Source organism: Aulonocara stuartgranti (assembly GCF_965226115.1).
Source record: "Aulonocara stuartgranti genome assembly, chromosome: 7".
Lineage (NCBI taxonomy): Eukaryota > Metazoa > Chordata > Actinopteri > Cichliformes > Cichlidae > Aulonocara > Aulonocara stuartgranti.
Window position 1 is genome coordinate 53,621,213 of NC_138945.1, and position 26,426 is coordinate 53,647,638.

At 41.3% G+C, this 26,426-nt stretch overlaps 1 protein-coding gene across 19 annotated transcripts in view; it reads right to left on the bottom strand.

Moving 5' to 3' along the window:
• Positions 1–701: 701 nt before the first annotated feature.
• The window catches only part of LOC309709958 (pleckstrin homology domain-containing family A member 5-like), an 89,330-nt gene continuing 63,605 nt past the window's right edge, over positions 702–26,426 (bottom strand). For 4 of the 19 annotated variants that reach the window (XM_082538979.1, XM_082538996.1, XM_082538982.1 and 1 more), the window contains 21 exons: positions 25,307–25,407; positions 23,891–24,006; positions 21,535–22,029; positions 19,837–20,317; positions 18,648–18,731; positions 17,842–17,961; positions 16,797–16,850; positions 13,475–13,537; positions 13,307–13,387; positions 12,545–12,694; positions 12,317–12,418; positions 10,181–10,339; positions 8,952–9,107; positions 8,015–8,135; positions 7,251–7,366; positions 4,002–4,217; positions 3,725–3,886; positions 3,010–3,143; positions 2,486–2,628; positions 2,111–2,195; positions 702–1,852 (listed from right to left, as the gene is read on the bottom strand). In XM_082538979.1, the coding sequence (XP_082395105.1) occupies positions 1,795–1,852; positions 2,111–2,195; positions 2,486–2,628; positions 3,010–3,143; positions 3,725–3,886; positions 4,002–4,217; positions 7,251–7,366; positions 8,015–8,135; positions 8,952–9,107; positions 10,181–10,339; positions 12,317–12,418; positions 12,545–12,694; positions 13,307–13,387; positions 13,475–13,537; positions 16,797–16,850; positions 17,842–17,961; positions 18,648–18,731; positions 19,837–20,317; positions 21,535–22,029; positions 23,891–24,006; positions 25,307–25,407 (3,197 nt within the window). In that variant the 3' untranslated portion in view covers positions 702–1,794. The other 15 variants (XM_082538987.1, XM_082538990.1, XM_082538984.1 and 12 more) reach the window with 15 other exon arrangements.

Below are 26,426 nucleotides of genomic sequence, written 5' to 3' on the forward strand. Positions count from 1 at the left end.
TGCATCTGTTGGCCTCAAATTGCGTGTACATTGTTTACTGAGTTCTTATTAGTCAGGCATTCACATGTAAACGGCTTTGATTTACAACATTTCCATCATGCACCAAAGAGCTTTAATTTCTTTTTGCTAGAATGCCAAACAGGAAGGTAAGCACGGGCATTTCTACAACATGGCCACCCAAAAGTGGCCTATTAATAATTTATGAATGCTATGATTAATGTTAGAAACCTGTTGTGAATGCAAAAATATGGTCCATGTTGCTACAGCTAGATGACCACCAGAGGGAGCCACAGCCCCTCATTTAAACTGTCATTCATGCTTGGTAAATCAAATGAAATCATATCTTATATTTGATTGTTTTTGATTACTATTTGAACCAGAGGCATGCAATTTTGCATGAGGGACTCAACAATTCAAAAAAATCCTATAAGTGAATTCATAGTAAAAGTGTAACCGTCATGGGGGAAACGCTTTTTAAATCTATATTTTGGAGTCAATTTAACACTTTCCATGCATGCGATTTTTATATTTTGGGGTCTATTTAAGCTGGAGTTCATTTAAATAAGTAAAATTCTTTCGGTCAACAGTTTTTGAGAATGTAATCTTTGATTATGTTGCAGGCTTGAGTCAAACTCCCTTTTGGTCAGCATCTCTACTGCATGTAGCTACAGGGGAGATAAAGAGCATAACACAACCACTCATTAGGAACAGAAACATTTATTTAACATGATATAAAACAGATGGGATATGAACATTTGCAAATTAAATCTAGTATGTAACTGTATGTTGAACATATCCTCCCATCCAGATATACCATGTACATTATATACACAGTAAATCTCTGATAATTACACTTTGTACACACAAAAAATTATCTCAGATTCAGAAAGGGGTTATTTCTATTGCTTTTTACACATCCTTATCCTGTTTTCTTTTAGTTCCAGGGCTCCAAACCAACATGTCATAAATGTTCTCGATTTTTTGTCATAAAATATAATCAAGATCTCTTTTTCCATCTCTCAGTTTAAATATATCTCTCAGCAATTTAAAAAAAAAGGACAGTATAGATTGACTCAAGTCAGAACATTCACATATGCATTGGCAACAAAGTGCCAGGGACTTCAAATCCCATCTTTAAATAATTAGAACTCAGAAGTATGAGAAATTACAAATACTCTTAGTCTGCAGCAATAAAATGGTTCCTCCTTATATAATAATGGAGGGATCTATATCTTTTATCTACTCATCTTTAGCATAGACACATGTTCTTTACAATAAATGGATAAATATGCCTGGTTAGAAGATGTCGAATGTGTGGGGGGGAAAAAATTAAGTGAATTATTAAAGGCTTAATTAAATGCAGAGAAAATGTGAAACTTGCTTCTGAAACTTTTTCGAACAGTTGATGAAACATGAATGAAAACGTATAACAGACCAACATACTCTGCCACAGGCTATCAGGCTCAGAACAGAGTTCAGTCTATTAGCCTCCTGTATATACAGATAGACTTTGGCCCAGATTCGAACACAAAAACCTAATAAAACCATATAAATAATAAAAATGATTATAAAAGCCTTGTAAAAACTGAAACTGCAGCAGTAAAACGGTATGAATCCATGTGCTGTCTTGCCAGGTTGAGAAGATTGTTGCCCCCCGAAGAGGGAGGAGCTTAAGACGTCACAGTGAGCAATACAGAAGTCAGAGGTTGAGACCCATGAGTATGAAGTAGGCAGTTTCACTCTGTAGCCAAAGGCCTTGTGCTGAACTCTTTAGGAAAGTCCTCAGGAGCCGCTTCAGGCCTCCCCAGCTGCTTCCTTCATGTGTAGGTTTTCACTGAGGCCAGAGCCTGGGCTGAAGCAGAACAAAAGGACAGAAGTGAAATTATAGTGAGATTCCCTCATAGTTCTGCTATACAACAGTGTATTAGTGATACCGCAACACATAGAGAACAAACTCCCCGCATTGTTACGTGAAATGAACCCAACTAATTATCCTGAAATGCTTTTTTAAAACCCCAGAAATCAAATTTAACAATCAAAACACTTCAGCATTATGAGTATGAGTGAAAAAAGGGTGGATGGAGGCCCTTACTGATGCTACTACACACACATGAAGTGAGAACCGTCAGTGAGCTGGGGGGGTGTGGTGGTGGGAGACTGCGGATGGGGTGGGGAAGAGGACGACAGGCTTTTCACTGCAACGAAACGACAACATGGTGAGCACAGGCGCACGCATGAAATGACAAAACAACAAATTAGAACAGTTGATAATGAGTGAATGGCTAAATAAAACAGAAATAATCACTAAAGTGAGTGAAATTACTGAAAAAGCTACTGAGTAAGTAGTAATTACCTAACACATACACAATGAAAGCAGCTACAGTTTGTTTCTAAGAACAGGCTCCCACCAGCTTTTGTTTTATTGCATGCGTTTTCTTTGATCCAACCACCCCACCTCCACCCTCTCGTCTCTCTAGAGACGTACCTGCTACCAGCTTGCTGCGTTTGGAGGCCTCGGCTGCCAGCTCATAGGAGATATTAATCATCTTCTCCTTTTCCTGTACAGTAACCTCCTCTTCAGTCTCCTCCTCAGGGCTCAGAGCCAGACTAGGCAGCACATTCTGCATGCTAGGAGCAAACACAAAACAGCAAGGTTTTCTCTACAGCATGCGACGGACAACTTCTAATTACCAACAAACAGGCCAGTTTTTAAAAATCAATATGAGGGCACTGACATTTAGAATAAAATGCCACAGTGGCTCAGAGATGAGCAAATAGACCTTTTCTGCACATTTGAGGCATGGATCTGCATGCCAAGCGCATGAGACATCTATGCTATGACCCTAAACTTACCTTTTACTTTTAGAAGGAATTTCATGCACGACATCTGCTCACCTGCAAAGCTGGCTCTTTCACCGTAGTATCCTTATCTAATATTCAAGGCTTGAGCAGACCTGTCCATGCTAATAACCGATTACTGATTTAGATGGATCATGACAGTGTGCTTACCTGTTTTTGGCTATGAGGGCTTTGATGCGGTCGACTTTTCTCTGCTTATCAGCCTCCTGCTCAGGACTCAGAGCCTCCTCAGGGTCCGATTCAATGTAACGCTCAGGAATGAGCACTTTGTCAGGCACAGAAAGCTGAGGAACAGCCACCAGACAAGAAACACTTATTTAGCACATTTGGTACAAATGAATGGTTTTCTAAACTGACACAGAAAATTCCACTTCTGTGCAAACAACATTATTACCCTGATCGGCATCTATTGTGCAGGAAGACTATTTTACATTTTGGGTGTTTAGAAGTAAATGGAGTGTCACTGTCAATTACTCTGAGGCATTCTGTACTACGCAGAGATCAACTGTAAGAAGTTCACCGATGTAATCTAAAGCAAGGCCGTGAACTCTTCTCAAGGCAGCAAGTCATGCAAATCATGTTGGTAGCTTATGAGCATCCCATGAAAAGATTTTGGCACAGAGGCCTTTGTGTAATGTTCAGTTAGCCTGAACAACGCTTATACAGTTATAAGTTGTTAACTTCTCCATTCCAGTTGAAACTTTTTTTTCCTGCAGTATTAACAATTGAATTGATAATACATGATGTTCTGTTGGTAAACGGCACCTTCATAATAATTTGCCCATGACAGTATTAGCCCTCTGAGTAATGGCTTGTAAAAAAACCAGCAGGCTGATGGGAACGACGGCTAACTGCTGTGCCGTACCTCTCGGTCGACATTAAAGTGATCAGCCTGGGAGGATTCTTTGAGACGAGCTATCTCCTCAGCGGGCGTCTCCTGCTCCCCCACCACCTCCTGCTGCCTGAGAGAGGCCTCCAGCTCCTGAATGTCACTGCTTATCACCTCATCTCTGCGTCTCACTTGAAACTAAAAGAAATAAATTATGAAACATAAAAGAAGCAGAGACATTATATCATATGAACATCTTCTGACTTCAGAGCTACCCTAATGTCAAATAGGGTCTGAGTCACTCAGCCAGTACCTGCGTGTTGCGGTAATGGTTTTCTTTAGTAAATGAGTGGCTGCGAGAGGGTGTGTTCTCCTGGCTGCTACCCCTGATGCTGAGGCTTTTTTTCTTCTCCCTGAGGGTACCCTGCTGGTGGCGACGGATCCTCTCCAGCTGCTCCTCCACGCTCATCCTGGGTCGGCTGCTCTCCACAGCACACAGCTGCTGCTCCACTGCACTGCGTGGACGCTCCTGTTGGCCAGAGACGACAACAGAATATAATTTAATAATGATATAGCATTACTGTGAAGACATTCAGCACTACGAGGTTGCCGCCATGGTAACTTTTTTTACTGTGATCCCCAATTGTGTGCATGGTAGAGATCTGAAGTTACATGGTGTCATTGCCTACTTGGGTTGTTTCACATGATGCAGCATTTGCAGCGTGATGAACTAGGCACGGTTTAAAAAAAGTCTAAACTTTACAAAGAAGAATAATCTCTACCCTTAATGTATGTACTGGAAAACATTTTACTTTTTTAAACAAAAGTAACAAACAGGACAGACACTTTGGACTTAACATAATGACTGAGAAATTGTTAAATATTTGCTCTCTTTGAGCTACATTTGGCAAAAGGCCAAACAACCTGGCTGTTGTGCGCTTGCACGCTCCCGCTGGAACACATGGGTGCCCTCAGAGCGGCTGGGGGCTTGTTAATGCCTGAGCAGGAGAGGCTGATGTGAAGTGAACTGAGGAGAAGTTGTTCATTCTCAGGTCTGTGCCACACTGGAGGGTAGGCAGATGTAAACTCAGTCCAGAGGTCAAGGACATAGTCCCCACTGTCCACACTGTCCAAGATATCCTGGGACCTAAGTGCATACTCTTTTAATACCATAGGCTGAAGTACATAAGCCTAGAGGGAGTTTGTGCAATCACCTATTTTCATTACACATCGATCCATGTTCATACTCACACTGACACAGTAAAGCAGGACACACCCTGCAGTGTGTACAACAACCTCAGTTTTATCCAAATTCAGAAGCAGGAAATTAGAGCTCATCCAGGTCTTTATTTCTTTAAGACGTTCCTGCAGTTTAACCAATTTGTGTGCGTCATGAAACTTTAATGACAGATGAAGCTGGGTGTCACCTGCATAGCAATGAAAATGTATGTTATTGCTGTATATTAGATAGATATGATTCAAACCACTCCAGCGCAGTACCTTTAATAATTATGGCATGCACTATACATCTCTGTAATAAAATATTATGGTCAACAGTACTGAATGCCGCACTGAGGTCTAACAGGACAAGCACAGAGACGAGTCCACTGAAACTCATTTGTTATTTCTCCCAGGATCTAAAGTTGAACTCTTACGCCTTAGGCATGCTCTCTTAGCACCAAGTGCTAAAGCACATAAGCCTAGAGAAATATTGTGCGTTTATCTATTTTCATTTGTACTACATGTCCATTAACGGTCAAAGTTACACAGGCGCAGCAAAAGCAGGACACACCCTGCAGTGTGGTGCACTAATGATATGGTTAGTGTGTTTAAGTTGATAGGATTCGTGGCTGGAAACTGTTTAAATACAGTTTGGCATCTACTTTATGGCAGCATGAGTCACACCCTCACCATGTGACAGCTGGCCTTTACTGCACATGTGAGTTTTCAACCAGCAGCTTACAAGCAAAACAACCAATTAGGAGAGGAGTAATCACAATTCAAAATTAACTGTGGTTAGTTCACAGCTGCCCATAATCATTATTAATTGAGAAAGCGTTAATTCAGGCGGACCACAAAGCCAAAAAATTATCAAGGCAAGCCAAACACAGTACCGGGCTACATCAACTAAGGGCTCAGCTGATACTCCTCTACACAACTGGCAATCTGCAGATAGCACAAACAATTAAGCTACTTTAGCCTGGCCATAGTTGCTGCACACCTGCAAGCTGCCTTACAACCCACTTCTAGCTCAGCTCCAACTTTCTTGCTGTATCTCAGCGGTCCCCAACCTTTTTTGCGCCACGGACCGCTTTATGTCCGACAAAATTTTCATGGACCGGCCTTTAAGGTGTTGTGGATAAATACAACAAAATAAAACCAGTAATGGTACAAAAAAATAAAAGAAGATTTATTCATAACACACGGGAAAAGACCTAGGGAAACTGAGTTAACGATAAAAACCATAAAAAAAATAATGATAAAAACCCTAAAAAACCCCATAAATTTCGCACACAAGCCTCAACTATCGTGGCCCGGTACCAAACGACTCACGGATTGGTACCGGTCCGTGACCCGGGGGTTGGGGACCGCTGCTGTATCTGACTTAATTCCTGCTCGTTTCCCCTTTGCCTGGGCCTTCGTCCAAGTATGTATATAGGAACGCAGGAAGGTCAGAAAGCCATACTACCAAATCTAAATAACTGCGGCTGCTGGGCGAGCCCTCATCTGGGACTCTCCTCAGCTCTTACTGGAACAGTGGCGCGGCTGCCCCTCTGTTGGTCTTCCATGGTCTCTTGTATTCTGGGGGCCTCTGGATGTCTGGAGTTTTGATCTCCTCCATACCCACTTCACACCCTGGAGGACGGGGCTGTGGCCCCCCCACACTCCCTAGCAGATCATTACATGGAGAAACCTTTGGAATGCAAGCATGCTGATCCACACAGGTATGCACACATGGGTATTCACAGACGCGGACTAAAGCTTTCTTGGCTGCTGCCTCAAAGCACACTGTGCGCTGTCTATCTTGCGTGCTGCACAATATCGTTTATTATTTAGTAAATATTGATATCTATGACTAGCTAGTTTATTGTGATGGTGCTTTGTTTTCTCTATTATTATGTTGCTCTTTGTTGTTTGCTGTCTCCTCTGTTTGTTTTTTTTTTTGTTTTTTTTGTTTTTTCTCCATACAGGTGACCCAGGAGTTCTTTTTTTTTTCTCTCTCTCTTCCCCCCCCTTCTCACCATCTCTTCTCCCCTTTGGTTTTCTTTCTTTCTCTCCCCCTCTTTCTCTCATTCATTCCCCCTGTCCTACTTATTAAAAAAAAAAAAAAAAAAAAAATGACAAAGGATGAACTGAAGCTCTGCCATCACGTAATGTCGCATACTGCTGTTTCTGATGTCATTTAGAAAAAAAAAAAAAAAAACTGCAGATATATATACCAGTCTTTTTTTGACTATAGTCCTGATCGTGACTGTATTTCGTTTGTTTTTCTATTGTCCGATAGATCCAAATCTACAAATGCTAAGAACATTTTAGTTATTATTAAAGCCCAAGGTCTCACCGTTCTAGGGTCAGGCTTCCTGCTCTTTCTTAATGTAACATATGAAGCTATGGAGGAGGAATCAGGCACTGGAGATTTGGTCCTTGGTGGGACGATACCAACTGGATAGGACATACCTACCCACAGAAAAGAAGACAAGAGATCAATAAAAGGTCAAACTGAAATCACATTATAGTAAAAAATTAGATAGGGTCAATTACAGGTGGTATTTTAATTAACACTTTCCATCCAACAAAAAAAAGACCTGCAAGCTCTTCAATAAATGTAGATCAATTTCCCTTTTGTGGTAAATTCAGCTCATCTATTCACATCACATGTTTGGTGGCAGAAAGTTTAAATACAGTAAACAAATATTATAGCTCACATGTTTTGGCCAAGTTTAAAAAGATGCATGCAGGTGCAAATCTCACTGTATCCATGGTAACCAGCAATATTATGGTTGCCATGAGAGTTACTTTGTGATATACTGACCTAGATCCAAATAATCCAAATGCCAACTCAAATTGTGTTAGAGACAAGGTTTGTGTCAGAAATCACTCCATATTTACAGCATAGTGCACTCCATATGCTGTTCACCTTCTGAGCGTGTAAATGTTTCCACTAGAGAGCCCTCAAATACTCTAAAAGGGAGCGATCACAATGTGTAGACTTTGTTAGTCCCATGATAAAAAGCTCCAGTTTTATACAGACTAAAATGACCACTCTATTGTATTTTTATACACTAGGCTTTACTGCGAAACTGCACCAGTATCTCTCCAAAGTACCTTTATTTCCAACATGTTCTCTATCAGATGGATATTCAGATCTGTCTTCTCCATTATTCTCATCCACTTCGGCCACTGTGGTGAGTTCTGGCTCACTTTTGTACAGTCTGTAGTCAGGACCCTGGAGACGAGAAATTGGGGGGTTAAAAAAAAGAAAAAAAAAAAAAAAGAGGTCAACACAAATGAGAAAAACTCTGAAATGTAGTCAGTTTGTAAACAAACTCTGCATAACTCAGCGTGTCATTATCTCTTACAGAATGACTTAAGATGAAAAAATAAAATAAAATTCTTCATTGACCAGGGTTTTTTCTGCTTTGAGACGTTTTCGTGCCCCCTACAGAGGAAAATAACAAGCACTGTAATAGAAATATTTTCTTTTAATCGTATTTGTTAATTGTAGTTTCATTTACTCATACATAATAAACTTATAGTTTATCGACGCCTCAGAAATAACATGAAAACAAATAGATTTAAGCAATAAAAACGGTTTGCCTGTACTGCACATGAGGCGACTGCACTAATTCATCTCCAAAATCCCTGCTCGGAAAACAGGAAAAACCCTGCAGACTGAGCCACCTTAAATTTAAATGTGTGAAATACTCAGACAAAAGGTAGGCAGACACATTCAAACTTCGATATGGCGAAACAAACAGACCCAAAAAAATATTACATTTCAACATAAAGGATGAGACAGAAAAGGGGGATGTGGTAATTTAGTCAAAAACAAAATTAAAAAAAACAAAACAAAAATAAAAACACAAGCTGGACTTCAACCAAATAACTGAAAAGTAAATTATGCTGTACAATGACGGGAACAAATGGAAAAAAAAAAATGCAACAGACACGAGATATTTATGGAAATCAAAGTGAACTCATCATCATGGACATGGGATGATACAGCTGAGGGCAGGGTCAACCAAGAGGTCAACAGGCTTACGCTGTGCGTGCTATTCCTGTGATTGGCCTTCCTGTCCTCTGGCTTGTGGAGTGATGAAGGGCGCACGCCGGGATGAGACGGCATAGGGGGCACGGTGGGGGGGTTGGGCTCGTAAGACTGGGGTAGGGGTGGCCGTGGGGGTACAGAGTCCTCCTCCTGGGGATTATATTGGGTATGACAGCACAGGAAGCAAGGTGACACATGGCGCCACCATACAGGCTCAGGGCTACAGCCATCTGGTATAGAGTAGCTCTGGGCCACAGGATGGGCTAAACAGTTGATTAGCCAGAGAGAGCGCTCCAGATGCTGTTATGGCTTGAGTGACACATTCCTCCAGACACCACTACTCACACCATCCATGAGTGGGGTGGGCATTTAGAGCCCTCAGCTTACGTCGATTATCATCTTCAAAACTGCTGGTGATGTGGGTTTATTTTTTTATGATCAATTTTCCCCATTAATTAACTCCAATAAAAGGTGAAAAAATTACCGTTAAGCTCACATCTTTAATTTGCTTGTAATGACAACCACCTGTCCAAAGCCTTACACAGGCCTAGAGACTAGTCAGCAACTCCTAAACAACCGCCGATTGCCGACTGTGGTCACGTGAAAACGATTACAAAGAGAACACTACACAAAAAAACTTGGATTGTAGTGGCATTTCGCAGGAAAGATGCCAACTGGTTTGCAAACGCTAGATATTTTCAACTGAGGTGAAACTTGAAAGAGTGCTGCACAACATGCATGCATTTCAAATGGCGGAACTTTTACTTTAAAGGGAAATGGTCTTTGTTTCAGTACTGCTTGGCATGTAGTTTGTTTTTGCAGCCAAGTCGGCATCTTCCTTACAAACTACAGGCAACCTACTAACAACCAAACTATATACCTCTTTGACACCACCTTCACACTGGTGACTGCCAGTAAGGTCACTGGCTAGTCTCCAGGTCTGTTTGACTGGGACTTTAGCAATTAATTTCACACCAATTGCCTCCAATCACTCATGACCGGTCAGGTAATACACTTTTTTTGCCTCACAACCAGTAATTGCCAGATGGTTGCTAATCAGTTTCAAGGCCTGTGTGACTGAAGCCTTAGGCAGGAAAAAAAGAAAAACTCTTTCTCACATTTGAAAAGCTAGGAACAGTAAATGATGATTTAAAATGCCTTATTGTTTCAGCATCCTGTCAGACCAGGTGTTCAGTTTTCTTTTTCTACAAGTGGTGCCTCACCTCATTTTTGTGCTTACTGAAGTTGGCTTTGGGCCCATAGAAACCCATCCCATCAAGAGCATTTCTCTGGGCTTTGTGTTTATTCAGGGCCTCCATCACATCTTGAATCCTCCACAGCTCCTTCTGGATGCGGACATGCTGCTGGCTGGGTGGTTCTGTCTGGGTGTGCACAGAAAACAGACGCACGTCAACAAACGACAACAACAACAACAAAAAAAAACACCTGCAGACTGAGATCTAAGGTGGAGGTCTATAGCAAATAAAACTAACACACAGAAGGCAGACAGAAAGCTGAAGTGAAAAAAATTAGCATGATGGCATCGCAAAAGAACAGTAAAAGGGTAATGTCTGTATCTGCTAAGGTGTGCAGTCAGCGGAGACACAGATCTGATCAGGCTCCAACTGTCTGCGAGAGATACTAGCCTCACAACACGATAATCAGAGGAGAGATTAGGATTGGAAAAGGGGAAGAAAAAAAGACAGGTAATTATCTCCCCCTCGCTGTTGGCAGGTTGGTCTTTGTGAGATGGACTTAAGAAGAGGATGTCCAGACTCCCTGCTGGCCCTCTGACTTCTCTATTCTAAATTATCATTACTCAGTACAAGCCAGGAATAACTGCTAGAACAATTTCTTTTTGTCTCTGCACCTCTTCCTTGATGAAAGAGAAGATAAAAGACAAACTTAATTAAGACCTGCTCCATCCTTGCAACGGTCATCAATCACCCCCTGTGTTGCTTTGATCTCCATTTACTTCTCTCCATATTTTTCTCCCAAAGTCCAGAAAACGTGTCTGCAAAAAGGTTGAGTAGGTTTACAGATTTCTCTGCAGCTCTGCAGTGTATGAATCTGCAAGTATGCCAAGCAGGTCAGCCGCAGTATCAGATTTTCACTACACCATTACTTTAGCCAAAAGGAATTCACAAGAATGATGATATCATGATAGCTACTGAGAGCGCGCTTCCTTAAAAAAAACCCTATCAGGCAACAAAAAAAAAATCATGACGCTAAACCAGAGAACCAAAACTACAGTGACTCAACCAGAACAAGAGCACTTCTGTAAACACAACTTTGGGTCAAGATGAAAGGCACAGCTGCTACTGCTAGCCTAGAGCACTGTGGGGCATCTTCTTTTGCCAAATCGGTAATTAAATTAAGAATCAAGTCCCCAGCACTTCATCCATCTGCACCCATCATTCAATCACATAGCAACAGCCGAACTCTTCCTGCGTGAGTGACTCGGTCTAACCTAACGGGTTCAGCGTGAGAAGCGAGTTGTATAGTGAGTATACAGTACTTACTGAAATGCTTAGCCATGGCAAACTAAACATCAAATGTGTCAGTGCTGGATTGTTTACAAAATTATCAGCATATTTCTACACACTTAATGTCGAGTTAGAGTTAAGGTCTTTTCACATGGAAGCGAAAAATTTGTGTGTTAAAAATATTTTCCAGACTCATCGATGCTTAACGCAGCTGTTCACACTGACTGTATAATCTCACAGGACGAAGTTGTTGACTTTGTATTTTTTAAATAGATTTTTCAGATTTTTTACCTGCAAATAAACCGATCTGACCAATCTGACCACTGCATTTGGCAACAAAGTAGCTCAAAACGCACACCGGTACTGAAGATACGATGCTTCTGAAATAGTAAAATGATACCATTTAACTTCAGACACACAGCTAGTCATTGCTATTGGCTCTCTGAAATAGTTTCTCTGTCTCTTCAGATGTGGTGCCGACTCTGCCAACAAGAGTTCAAACTGCCCTGCTGACATCCTGAAATATGTACGAAAGCAGCCGTGATGCAGCTTCAACTCCTGGATCAAACCATGAAACTCTCCCTGCTGCTGCCTTCTCTTGAGATTTGGCTGAATCCAGAATTTCAGTTTCTTCCTTTTCTTGTTTAAAAACACCAGAACCAGCTCATCATCGCCTGATTTTTGCTTCATTCTTTTCCCCACAGTGTGATTCTTGAGGACCGATTGGTCAGTGTGTGTATATATATGTTACACATTACAAGATCATTTCCAAACTATGCCCAATTTTGTGCTGTTTTTTCCCCAACATGCTCAGAGTTTAATGGCCTTTAGAGAGAAGAAGTTGAGCAGACTCACTGTCAAAAATGTTCCTACCTGAGGGCTTCCCAGTGCTTCTAGCTGCTCCAGCAGGTTGTTCTTAGCCATAGTCACATCTCCTTCCATCCTGTCATATTCCCTCCATAACCGCTCCACCTCCTGGGGAGGATAGAAACAACAATTATACAACAAACAAAGAAAAATGACCATATTATTAATACTCCTGAAAAACAAAACCCCAAGAGGCCTTCATTGTCTGGAGTGTGAATGCACTGTATTACTTACGGCAGTAACTCTGGACACCTCTCTGCAAGTGCTGAGGAGGCCGCTCTGCAGCAAGTCTCTCTGCTGCACGACACTCTGCATGGCAGCCGGGTTGTCGGAGCCCAACTCTATCTCCTGGCTAGCTGACAGAAGTGCTGTCTCCAGAGTGTGCTGAAGCAACACGCATCATGTCAAATACACAGAGCACAACAGTCATCATTAAAACTTCAGTAAGACTATTTCAGAATAGTAGATTATTTTTAAATATTTCCTGTACATCACTGTTTTGAGCTGTTTTGTCACTAAACAGGAGGTTATCCCATCTTTAAAATGTCAAAATAATCACAAATGCCCATCAGCCCCTCTCAGAGCCTAAAGAAAGCATTTCAAACTACTTAATTGTCTTATCCAAAGTTCAAAGGGCACAGCTGTGACTCAAAATTGACTAGAAATGATTTTATATTTTTTCTTTATACCTACAATCACTGCACATCAACTAGTAACATAAAACAGTCAGTGAGATTTGCTGAATATGACAAAGCAATGCAAACCAGACAAGTCTTTCCATCTGATGATGGTAGTTATACTTACAGGCTATAGTTAGTTATAGTTACAGACTTTGTCTCCTAACTTGCTCTGTTTCATGCTTAGAAACTTTACTCTTAGGAACTGCAAACTGTGCATTCCTTCAAATTTACATTTTTTGCACATGATACCAAATCTTTGTAAGCATGTTTAGACAATGTTTTGCGTGAACATGACGACAAATGCAGTATTAGTCACCTTCTCTCTGTACAGCTGCTGCAGTTTTTCCTCCTGTATCCTGACCATTTTGTCCTGCTCACACAGCATGCTAAGTTTAGTCTGAAGAGAAACCAATAATGAGTCATGACCTGCTGTGTACAGCTAAAAGGAACATTATGTCATGCAAGTCTGCAGCACTGAACTTACATCAGTGTCCACTTCTTCTGGCATGCATGTATAGGCTTGTTCCCTGTAGTTCTCTGGACTCATCTGTTGAGAGAGACAGCATTAGACAGGGGCACTAAATCTGTGCATACACATTAGAATCTGGAGATCTAATGCAGTGTCAAGACCAAGCTCTCTCACTGAGCCGCAGGATTTATCCTTCAGAAGGAACTCATATTTCACTAAATCAGACGATCTGCATTACCAAACCAGCAGTGGGACCTCGGCCAGTCTAAACAGAGTCTCTGCTGTTGATTCTTGCGCCTCGTGTTTCATCATGCACAGTCATTGTCTCCATCAGCACAATGGTTTTATGGAAAAACATACAAAACAATCTGGCTTACTTCACTCTGAAGTTAGCGCATAAGCTTTGTCCACCAATCATGTATTCTACAGCATAATCTGGGGTTAACTAATGAGAGACTGTGTGTGTACGTGTGCATGCCAAAGCGCCCTGTTACTTTTGTTCAGTGCCCAAGTGTACGGTTATGGTTTCTACATGAATTTTACAACGTCAGTGTTTAGTCAGAAAACTCCAAAAGTCATCCATGTTTCCACTTGATATCATTCAGCTACTTCTCAAACAAAGAAAATCATTGCAGCTGCATTGGATCCCATGTTTCCAGAAAAATCAACAGATCACATAGTCATTCACCCACTCTGCTAAACCTATAATATTATAAGTACACACCACAGACATCAGGACAGTGACATATTTCTGTGTTATTTTGTGTTTTTAGTCACATTTGATATGAAATGACTCAATGACTATAGGCTCAAAGTGCCAAGTGTAAGATTTAATTCCCTTCCTGGAAAGTGTACAACCTACAGACACAGCACATCCTCTGTATATTCACTTGAGACACTCTGCCAGAACTCGACTGGAGCCATTTCCTTATTGCTGGTTTTAAGCTTTCAGTCTGGTTTTCAGCAAACAAATATATCACATATCAGATAAAATACCTGTCAGGCCCTTATAAAAAAAAACCCAAATCCTCGGTTGATATAACTGAAAAGGTTTAGATTCACCACCTAGCACTTTAACCTCAAAGACATGATTGAATTTCAAATCAAATGTGCCCAAAAATAGCAAAACAGCAACAAAAAAAGTGACTTACTGTCCAAATACTTTCTGAATCAACATCCACGCCTGCACTCTCTCACAAACACCTTTTTTTTTTTTTTTTTTTTTGCAGCTGAACATAGTAAAGCTAAAAGCAGGTGGGGCTTAAGAACCACATGGCATTCCACACAGAACATGCAGACTCTCCCACAGCTTGAAGAGCTTCACTGTGGGTTTTGTGTGGCGTGGACTAATATACAAGAGACGTAGGGAGGAGGAGGAGGAAGACAGATTTTTGTCAGCTGAACAGGTGGGAATGCAGCTGTTGAGGTGGCGGTATGCTAGTGAATGAGTGACGGGGTGAGTCTCAGCAACACTTTTACACCTCGAGGGGCGTCTCAAAAGTGGCAATGTGATGTCATAGCCATCGGCACACACAAGCCGGCCCCTTTATCCTTTCCATCAGCAGAATGACCAGTGGGGGTGAAGGGGAAGTAATGAAGACAGATAAATAAGTGCTAATCTAAATTAAAAAAATATGAGGATTCATCTTCGTCAGTATCGCCACCTCAGACTTTAGATATAGAGTCGATTCAGTGATTGAAGCTGTGGTGCTTAAGGTTATTAAGCTAATCCCTACGTCTGAAAAATGTCTGGCTAACTTGCACAGGCGGAAACAAAAAAAAAAAAATCAAGAAAAGGCAGGCTGAACATAAATTCTAAATGGGATGCTGAGATCGCGTACATACTTTTCTCTTTAACTATAGCAGAATATTCATGCGTCATAGATGATAAACATGAAAATCTATTTATGCCATTTTACTCTAATGATCGCTCTTCTGCTGGCCCTTAATTGGGTCCGTTTTCCACAAAAACATGAATTATTTGGCAATAAACTAGACTGACAAGCAATAAGACTAGCAACATGTAATTAAGTCAAATTAATTAGAGTCATCTTGTTAAGTTCAGGTGGCTCGGGTAATGAGAGGGAACACATTCTGCGCAGGATTATTGAAAAATAAATAAATAAACAAATAAATTCAAACACCACAGTGAGGAAGAGATTTAACCCAACAGTGGAGCATTCATACATTCTCCAAGTCTTAAAAGTCATGCCTGCATCAGCATGACTTCTCAATAATAAGAGGGAACAGTCATAAGCAATGGATGAAGAGGTGCTAGCAATACAAACGATACAGGGAGACCAGTCTCAAGATGCCGTGAGGACTTGGACATCGAAGGAGGAGCATTGCAAAACAGACCAAAAAGAACAACAGCGACTGGTGAGGATGAGGTGGAGCAAAGCCTTAGGCTGGCCTTACTTGCTGGTAAAGTTGAGGCCTTGGGGCAGAGTTCTCAATCAAAGTGTGAGTCATGACGATTAAAGGCTCATTTTCCTTCATCTAGTCCAGTGTGGAGAGGAGCGATATAGCAAGTGTCAGAAAGTTTACAGCAGCTTTTCATTTCTGAGACAACACCCACAGTGTGATTACACCTCACTCGCTCTCGCTTTCTCGCTCTCGGATGAGGTAGACTCACACAGAAACGTGCATCCAGAGACGACAGGGATGGTTAACAGCAACAGAGAGAAGACGCTCAGGAGCAGGAGCAGGAAGACACGGAAGTACAAAGCTCTAAGGTTCATTTTTATTAGCAGTGAAAAGTTCCCATTAAACGCTGATGTGTAGGAATGTAAAAAGAACTGCGTTTACAAGAGGTGCAAGAAATCACAAATGCTAAGGCTCATCAGTCCAAGTCAAGGAAATTAAAATTACTTATTTCTCAGCGGTTACACAAATCTAAGGCTTCCTTTTGCTATAATTATTAGAAAGGTTTTACTGGACCTTTGTGTGCTATATACAAAGCAATTAAAACTCACAAAGCACTTAAGATCGTTAAAAAAAAAGCAGATGAAGCTTTAATATTCCTTTGCAAACACTTAGACGTTAAATATGATACCTTCATCTCTACGTGTTCTTTATATGGCAGAAATAACGACTGTCCACAGTCATGATCAGTTATTTGGATAATGTGTGAGTAAATGAACTAGCGTGAGCTAAAAATGCTGCGATCTGAACTTTTAGCCATTTAAAATCACAATAAAAGATAACAAGTTAGCCTGGCATTGGGATTGCAAATCACTAAAACAGCCGCAGAGCAGGGATTAATACAATAAAAGCAGAGGCATTAAATGAGGTCATGACAGAAGAAGACAGGGCATGCATTCATGCATTACCCCACCTGATTGTCCAAATACATGAGGTTCCTTTGGAGGTGGTGAGAAAGAATGTCGTTCTATCATCAGCAGCAAAAAGAGAGCAAAGAAAAGGCAAAAGGACAGTGAGACAAAAGAAAGGGCAAGTCACATTCTTTCACTGATGCTCTCTCTGTCACACTCTCTCTTACATCCACAATCACACAAGCATGTCATGTACCCAAAGATAACCCGAGAGAAAGGAAAGCAGGACCAATCAAGGTGAAGAAAACAGGTCAGGTACCAGGTGTACTTTCAAAGGTAACAGAATGAGTACACTGCAGGACTAGTCTTGACCGAGTGCATGCAAAAAACAAAGACAATGGCAAGTCAAAGTACCACACAACGTGGTGTGTGTCCGCTGACGCAAACATAAACTAATGAAGCAGGTTGCCCTAATGAAGCAGGGCAACTTGTATAGCTACAAGGAAAACTCGCATTAACTGCACAGTAGTAGATTAAGAAAAGCAACAACAAAAACACCGTAAAATGGAAAAATCTTCAACAGTCCTGGTTGACCTACATCATTAATGGTAAAATCTGCAGTCTGGCATTAAGTCTGGAGACTTAAAGTCCCAAAATCCTGAATTAACTTTTACATATGCCAGTGGCCTTAGCCTCATTAGTTGGTCACTCTTTAAGCTCGCCAATGGCTTTAAGTTTCATCTGCGGATAACATCTGTCTATATTCTTTAGGGGGATAAATGACTCAATCAGCTGCTTGCCCTGCTAAAATGGCCCAAATCTAATTATCTGATGCACTGATTTAAGTCAGATGCTGGTTGCAAAATTATTTTGAAACTGGAAGAAGAGTGTTTTATTTCCACACATTTTGATGAGAAGGTAGCTGGTCCACAAAAAACATGAAGCCATTACGCATAGTCATATTAGAAGAAAATTCCTTCTTAAATCAGCCATGTGTGAAGACCAAACAAATCCTCCGGATCGAGATGGATAATGGAAGTGGATAAAGATGGCATACACACCACACGCTAACATACACGCCTGCAGAGATGTCCCTGGGGGCCTGACCTTTGGGTTGTCGCCATCCATGTTTAGTTGCATAAGCTGTGCTACAGTGTGCTCCCGGATACTGTTTAGCTCTGCCTGCTGCCGACGCAGCTTTATCAGCAGCAAAGTCAGTTCCTCAGGCTGCAAGGAGGAGGGAGGAAGAGGAGGAGGCGGGGGGGATGCATCGCCACAGTGAAACAGGGACACACCGCAGGGGTGAGGCAGGGATTGGGGGTGAGAAGAAAGGAGAGAGAGCACACCAGGATAGGAGATTTAGAGGTACCAGGATCCCAGTAGGTGAACAGTTGCTGCATTCTAGTCTTGCGTTTCATGCAATTTAGTACCATGTTAGCTAGCAGCATGCACATTCTTTTATGTCCACTCAAAACAGCAGAACAGTTGGCACTCATTACAGAATTGACTTCACACTTTACAAGCTCAATGAGTACAGAGAACTGTGTGCAGCTCTGACATAAATTCTTGATCCTGGCTTAGAGAGTTTGAGTGACAGGGTTTTTAAGTCTCCACTGAACTGAAGAGAGTCTAAGGAGCTCCTGAAGTGAACACACCCTAAATCCTTGGAACACAGATCTGCCTAAACCTGTCTCGAAAGAGTTCTGTCACAATGTCTTAGAGGGATATGAAGGACAGAAAGAGGGAGAAGGGTAGAGTAGGTGGCATCATCAGAAAACAGCATTGTCCTTGAAAGACATCCAGTTAAACCCAGACTGTATAGGTGTACAGAAACCAAGCATGAAGTATCTCAGCTGAACAGCACAGTGATATAAATCTAGGTAGCCAGAAGACTGACATAGACCAAGACTTACTGTTTTGCCTTGTAAAGACTGGGCAGTGATGGTCTGGATTGGGATCCCTGCTGGCATAGACCTCCTATCAGGCAGGTAAGCATACTGCAGAACACAGATTTAATATGAAAAAAGGCCTGTCATGTGCAACATTAAATATCTTTGATATAATAGTCAGCCATAGCCACGGGGTTCATCCAAGTACAAAGAAACATTTGCTACCCTTGATGCATATTTTTGTATATATCCCTCTCATATTTCTGTCACTATAAATATGCTCAAAGCTGAATGTAATTTTGTTTGCGCTGCTTAAAAACAAATGAAACACATGACCTCACTTTTGAACTTTGGGAACTAAAGTAGGCACAAACAGGGTTTTGACAATTCTGATGAGTTTGAAGATCAGTATTTGGTATGACCTCATTTATTCTTCAGCACAGCCTGAACTCTCTTAGTCAAGCTTTCTTTAATTTCTGTATGTTGTCTTCAGGAATAGTTCTCCAGGCTTCTTGAAGGACATTCAATGCTCTTCTTTGGCTGTTGTCCACAGTGGATCAAAACCTGACAGTACTTTTCTGCATTCATAATGTTTTACATCTCCCCTGATCTCCTCCATACTAATGATCATCACTCCATAAGACCTGCTGCTACTGACTTTCAGTCCAGCTCTATTGTCATTTAAAATACCTGAAACTTTTCTCCTCATTGCTCTTTGTTAAGAATGGCTTCTTACAGCCACTCTTCCATTGAGACCATTTCTGATGAGGCTTCAGATTGTGTTCCTTTGCTGTAGATCTTACTTTTAGGCCTGCCATTTCTTTTATTTCTTTTATTTTTTGCAACAAGCTGTTAACGATACCTTTAAAATAGACTTTTTGCTAAGTTGTCTGCTATCTGTAGACACAACATTGGTAACTGGTTCTGGCATTAGGTGCATTTTTCAGTGTTAAATGGCTTGATGAACAAAAAAAAAAACCCCACTCCTTTGAAAATGGTCAAGTATAAGGATTGGACTGAAAATGATTGAAAAAGCAGCCAGTGTCCAAAGAAAAAAACGTGATAGACCTTCAGAAAGCCTGGAGAACTATTCTGGATGCTTGGAAGCAAAATATAAAGAAATAAGGGGTGACTGAAGACTATTGCATAGTAGGCGGTTTTGTTATTATGAGGATGAACTGAACATTTCCTGTTTATGCATCTCTTAGCTGACCTTGTTGACTGGTGGCCTCTGCCGTCTCTCAACAGTCATGTCTCTTCGGAAGATGGGAGAGGAAATTTCAGAGCGAGTGTTGCCCATGTTGTAAGATCTCATTGGAGAGTAGCCGCCGTACATCGACAGGGAGCCATGGGAGGGCGAGGGGGGGATGGAGTGGCTCGGTGCAGCATGCTCTGACAAGTTGATCATGGTTTTGGGACTGGCCATATTGCTGTACAGCCCTGGCTGCCTGCTGTAGGCCTGCCTTTGCTGCCATTCGTACAACTGCCACATGGTGTCATCGCGCATGGAGCGGCGTTTCTCAGTCATTGAAGGACCCATGGCCTGGTCATATACCGATGGGGACATGCTGCAGATGCTGTCCCGCTGTGCCATGCTATTCCTGGGCATACTGCAATATCCATCTCCATAATGAGGCATGTAGGGTACCCGATGGCTTGGCAAATTTCTAGGCAGCGTCTGGTACGATGTGATGCTGGGGTAAAAGAAAAACCAGATAATTAATCATGTATGATATAGTAGATGACCTGCATGGTGTTACACTAACACAGACCTAAAATGATCTGTGTTGGTATAACAATTTGATTATTCTTCATATATTCCATACACAACACCAGATAAACATGGTTTTAGGCTCTGTCAGGTTCAAAGGACGCAACAAGTTGTTTATAGTTGGAAAAAAATCTCATTGGATTTCTTTTATTTTGATTATAACCAGTCAAAAACATCAGTTATCAAAGCAATGCCATGTTATGAATCTTTTCATTTGTTGGTTTGGTTTAAACTTTGTAGTTGAAAAGCACTTCACGCTGAGTATCATTCTAATTAAGTATCAAACAAGGATGATTCTTATTTTATCTGTTTACATGTGTGTCTTTAGAGAATCTCGCAAAGCAATTCCCTACTCAGAAACAAATTAGACCTTACTATTGACAGCAAGGCTTTAAGAAGTTCCACTTACTCAGTGAGTTCAAAGTCAGTACGGAGAGCTTAATAATAAGAAGACCTGACAGATCCGGGCTAAAACACTCACTGGTCTTTAAATCCCAGTATACCAGTGTTATAATAAAGGCTTGTGACTGCTACACATCCGTCTAGAGAACATGCATGTCATGACAAAAGGAGCTGAAAGAGATTAATGGAGAGAGAATTAAATGTTTACCTCAGAGGGCCAACACAAAAATATTTACTGAGGCCTTATTAGTTTTGCCCATGGTATACTCTAAAGCGAGTGTGTATGTCTATTTGTTAAAAAAAAAACAAATAACCACAGAATGAGGCAAAGCTGTGTCAAATATGAACACAAGCCTGATGACAAACGTATCTCTTGACTAAAACATGTATTTTTAACAAAAATGTGAACACCAGGGATGGGAATCAAGAACCAGCTTATTAAATCCTCTCATCAAAACCTCATCAATATACTTTAACTACTTAGAACTAAGAGGAGACCAGTGTCATACTTTCCACCCAATAAAGCCAAATCTGACTTCATGTTGTGGAAACAGTCTAAGATTTGACTCTTGTGGAGTAATCTGAAGATAACTGGTGCTACTGTACAGACGACAGCGCCATCTGAATAGCATCATTTCTCTTCTTGCAGTGTACGCATGTTATAATCAAACAATTACATTTAAAGCTTATACAGTATCATGTCAAGACGGGTTTTTTTGGGCATAGCACTGAACCAACCTTCTGGTATCGTCGTCCTGGCCACGTCCTCTCTGTGTGCGAACCCACTGCTCCAGCTGCTGCATCGAGCTGGTCCGACTCAGGCTGCGATCCGGCTCATGTGGGGAACTTTGCAGAGGAGGGACTCCAGTCCCATTAGCTGGACGCTGTTCTCCAGATCCATTAACTTGGGGGCTGTGTTGTGATCCGTCAACCTCGGTCTGAGGCTGCGGCGAGGTCATATTAGCCTTGATGGCTGCCGCCTGCGCTGGCTGCAGTTTGATACTGTTTATTTTGGTGAGTGGACGTTCACGGTCGGCCCCATCCTTCTGGAAGCCGTAGCGCTCTGCATCTCGCTGCTTTCTCTCCTCTTCTTCTGTGGTGGGGGAGACGGCTGCGTGCTCACGGTCAACCTCACGGTTGCGCTCATTCTTCTGGATTTCGGTTTCTGTTCTATGGTTGGCCACATGGTTGATCTCTTGAGGTCCACACTGCTCCACTTTTAGTTTGTCCAACCTAAAAGAGACAAGAAGGTTCAGGCTTGAAAAATCACAAAACACTGGAACTCTTTCAATAGACATTTTGGATTATCCAGACTTAAGATACGCTTGTCTTCAAGTGAAATCTGAGAGTGGCGTGTTGTTTTATCTTCCCGCCTTTGTAATCTGTTTACAACCCCTCTGAAAGCACTGTTAACTTAATCCTACAGACTGTATTACTACATGAACTGTTAACTTGATGCTTGTTGATATGAATATGAAACCAATGAGGCATAAAGTAGCTGCTGATGCTGAAAAGTGCCCTTTTAGTTTTCTGAATGGATCCATAAACGGTTTCCACATTTGTATTGTATTCCACACAGTATTTGGCTTGGTCTTCTGTTGTGTTTGTATTTTTTCCAATTTAGCCACGTTTGAGCTGAGAAGCATTGCTGTTCGTCTTGCTTGGATGATGTCATACAAGCACATGTGGAAGTTTGCACCTAAGTATTCAGGCATCGTTCCTTCCTTTTGTTGTTCATGTAAAAACTGTTACAACCTCAGACAATAGGCTAAAATGTCTTTAATGTGATTAACCCTTACGTAAATCTGGGTGAGATGATTCATGTCCAACTAATTATTTGGTAGGAATTGCTGTAAACGATGTTTGATTCACATTTTTAGGTTTATACTACAATATACTACACAACTAATGTTGTGAATTCAGTTCAAACTAAAGCAAAGTGCACAATGCCTCTTCCAGCTGCCAGAGAAGGGGAGGCGTGTAAAAGGAAATCAGATATCTCCAGTAAAACAATACCTCAGCTGAGACACTTCAGAAAAGTGATGCTCAGATCCCAGTAATCCATTTGCTTCTCTCTTTTGCCTCCTGTCTAGAAGACCTGCATACCACTCTGTGCTCCCTAGCGAGTTATCTAGAGGTAATAGATGCCACTATGCCTTGACCTTAGACAGACATAAGGTCACAACTTCAAAGTTTGGCAAATTCCTCTCAGCAGCATGGCTCACTGGGTTAGCAATAAGAGAGCTGCAGAAAAGGCATTCCTTCAGAGTTTCCACTTGTATAGTTTCAAATAGCAGCACTAGTCACTTAATGACTTCTCCATCTTTCTGTGCCTCCACCAACCAAGCAGAGCACACATTTAGCCCTGCGAGCATTCAAGTTACACAACTGCAAAACAAACGATGAAGTAAATTTAAAAAAAAGATGAAATTACAGAACCTTTTTGTTTTGAACAATGTGTAGTTATATAAGATAATCTTATAGTAGCATCACACGGTCCCATTTAGCAGAGACTTTCAGAGGATTTCAGGCACTACTGCTCTGTGTAATTACACTGCTCGTTACTATTACGTTTCTGCTCGCCCATGTAAAAGCAGGGCATTAGACAGGCAGCCTGCCAAATGGCAGATATTTAACATTTAAAAAAGAAGAAGGAAAAAAAAACCCTGTCCTGATGAGTCAGTGATCCTGATCAGCCAGCGCAGCTGTGCACATCATCCCTTAAACCACCTGCATCATGCCTTCACAGTGCACCCACAGTCTTATGTATGTTACTCCATAATAAACTTTAGCGCTTGAAACAGTTACATAACATGAAAGAACATCGTAGCTTCTTCAACAAACCCAGAGACCAGAGATGTCAAAAGTGGGTGTTGAAGTGTTGCCGAAGAACTTAACAGGGAATTTAAAAGTACTCTCTTCCAGTACAAACAGAAATCAGAGTCTAGAAATGAACCACGTGATGCACAGCTGTTAGTACTAGTTTGAAGAACTGTCCTCAAATGGCTTTTTCAAACCCCCCCCATGCGCTCGCAATTCAAAAATGACACACCCACTCAGCAAACATGACTTTATTGTCAAAGCTCTTACAAACCTTTTGACTGGCTCTGACTGCACGAGTGCAGCATCTGTCATCACTTTCATCCAAGATTCCATCTCTTTGGCTGTGTCTGTGCAAAAGTAGTACGTCCTCATGTTGGGATGTGTCGCCTGTTTTGACAGTACACGGGATCAAGGACAGGAAGAGTTATCCACACAGTTACCTGAAAGAGAGAAGACAAAAACTGGTTGACTAGGATTTTTAAGGTTTCCTCACAATAACAGGAGGGTAGAATATTGCATTTTACACACACACACACACACACACACACACACACACACACGCGCGCGCACACACGTGCGCGCACACTTTTTTTTTAGCAACTAATGGCAATCGGTGCTGACTTGTGAGATATTCTCTGCAGTTAATGATAATAAATCAAATCCTTAAGTCATGCTAGATTAGGGAAGTAAATCTGCCACAATACTTACCATTCAGTGCATTGTATGGCAGACACATGGTCGGTTGTCTCTTGGTTCCCTCGTGGTGAACAAACCAATATATTGTTAAAACAAACACAGGAAGAGACATAATGCTTCGTAAACAACCTCAATGTGCAGTTTTCCAATGTTTAAAAAAAGACAAGACTATAATTTTTCTAATTGCTTCACAATAATTTTTAGAAATAACACACTTACTGATATGACCTTTGGCCACAACAAGAGACAGGAAAAGTTGAGAATGAAAAATATACAGTCAAAAGGTCATCCCATTTCTGAGTGAATCACTGAACTGAAGAGCTTGTGTCCTGCTTTCATGCTTTTCTCTTTTCTAAGTCTTGTTTTGGGGGTTTTTTCAGCCTGAATCTAAGTTGGAAAAGGAGTGGGCTGTGTGGTTGGAGAGACCTTGAGCAGACTCCTGGGCGTCTGTGTTTGGCTGTGCTTGGCAGGACAACTTTGTTGTCTCTTTGGGTTTATGAAGAACCCACAGTCAAATCCTTTACACACCACTGTGATCTCATATTATAAGTCCGTTGCCCTGAAACTTGAATCCTGCGAGTCAACTTATAGCATCATAGTACTGTAGTCCTACCTCACTGCTGTCAGTAGTCAGTGTAGAAATATGAGTCGTACTTTAGTTGTTAGCATTAGTGACTAAACATCTCGCTTTGTCAATCAACCAAAACTTCTGAAGTAACAACCAACGTGTTAAATAGGAAATAAAACCTAGAAACTGCTCAACATGTCTAAAAATACACATACATATATTGTGAGATCACGATAAGAGCCACTGCAGCACCAGTTTTAAAATGTACCTTCTGTGAGACTTGCACATTTATTTTTATGGCCTTATCTACAAGTTTTTCCATTTTCTCTAGAAAACTAATTCCTGTCTTTTCTTCTTTAAGTGTAATAAACCATAAAATATGCAGCCTAACAAAGTCTGACAGGAATGAAAACATGCACTGACCTTGAAGGCATATTTTCTGGTAATGTGATCGTCCACAGACAACATGGATATACGAAAGCTTGGCAGGAGGATACTGCCGAGAATCCCCTCCTCTTTTTCATCTACAGAGGAAAAACAAAACACAGTGTGTATATATATATATATATATATATACACACTATATTGTCAACTCTTATCTTAAAGCGTTATTTGTAAACAGGACGCAAGTCAAGTGGACTGTGAAAGGAAAAACTGTGCAGTGTTTTGGTCAGATAAACATAGGATACCAAGTCAAAACATTGGAAAAGATGAGCACTGATTCAGTTCTGTATGCAGCTAGGCTGCTCTAATCCTCATTAAGTTAACAGACAGGGTTCCACATTGACAATTGTGCACACTCCACATGGGGGGGGATTAGATTGGGTCCCAAGTTTAAGCAGAGTAGCTTACTCTCCAAATTCCATAAAAGCAAACTGTACTGCTTACCCAAAACAGTGCAGGAAAACAAAACAGTGACTGCTGCAATCCCTTATAGGCATGGACTTTGTCTGGTTTATGTGCAAGTTTGCATGTGTGTTACTCAAAACCATTATGTTAGAGTCAAAGTCTTTTAACACATATTGGCGATGATGGAATGAATAAGGCTGATCATGAATAAAGTTCAACATTGTGAGTAATATTTAGGGAAATATATGGTAACATCAATCTGGACATTCCCAAACATATCAGAAGTCGAGCTGTTTGCTCAGAAGTTGTGTTAGAGACCTGCCTCGCTTAACTGATTTTCAAAAGAGGGGCGGATGGATTTTTGACAGCGTCACCTGTCTGCAACCAACCGGGCTCTTTGCCACTGCCTCTTTCAAAAAACACAACAGGCAGAGGCTTCAGCAGAGCAGTCTCATCATGGGATATCCTGATGCGCAGAAATAGAGTGATAACTACAACAGCAGATAACGGATGTATTCAGATGAAGCAGCAGAGTTCACGACCTCTCTGCCCACTCTCTGCTGATGGATACAGTTTCTCAACATATCCATCTGGATAAAGCCTTTGGGTCCGCCGCTGTCCGCGGCTTTTGTCAGTCAGTGGGTGGAAAGAAGGCGACGGGAATGGCAGACACCAGAAATAACACAGACTGGAT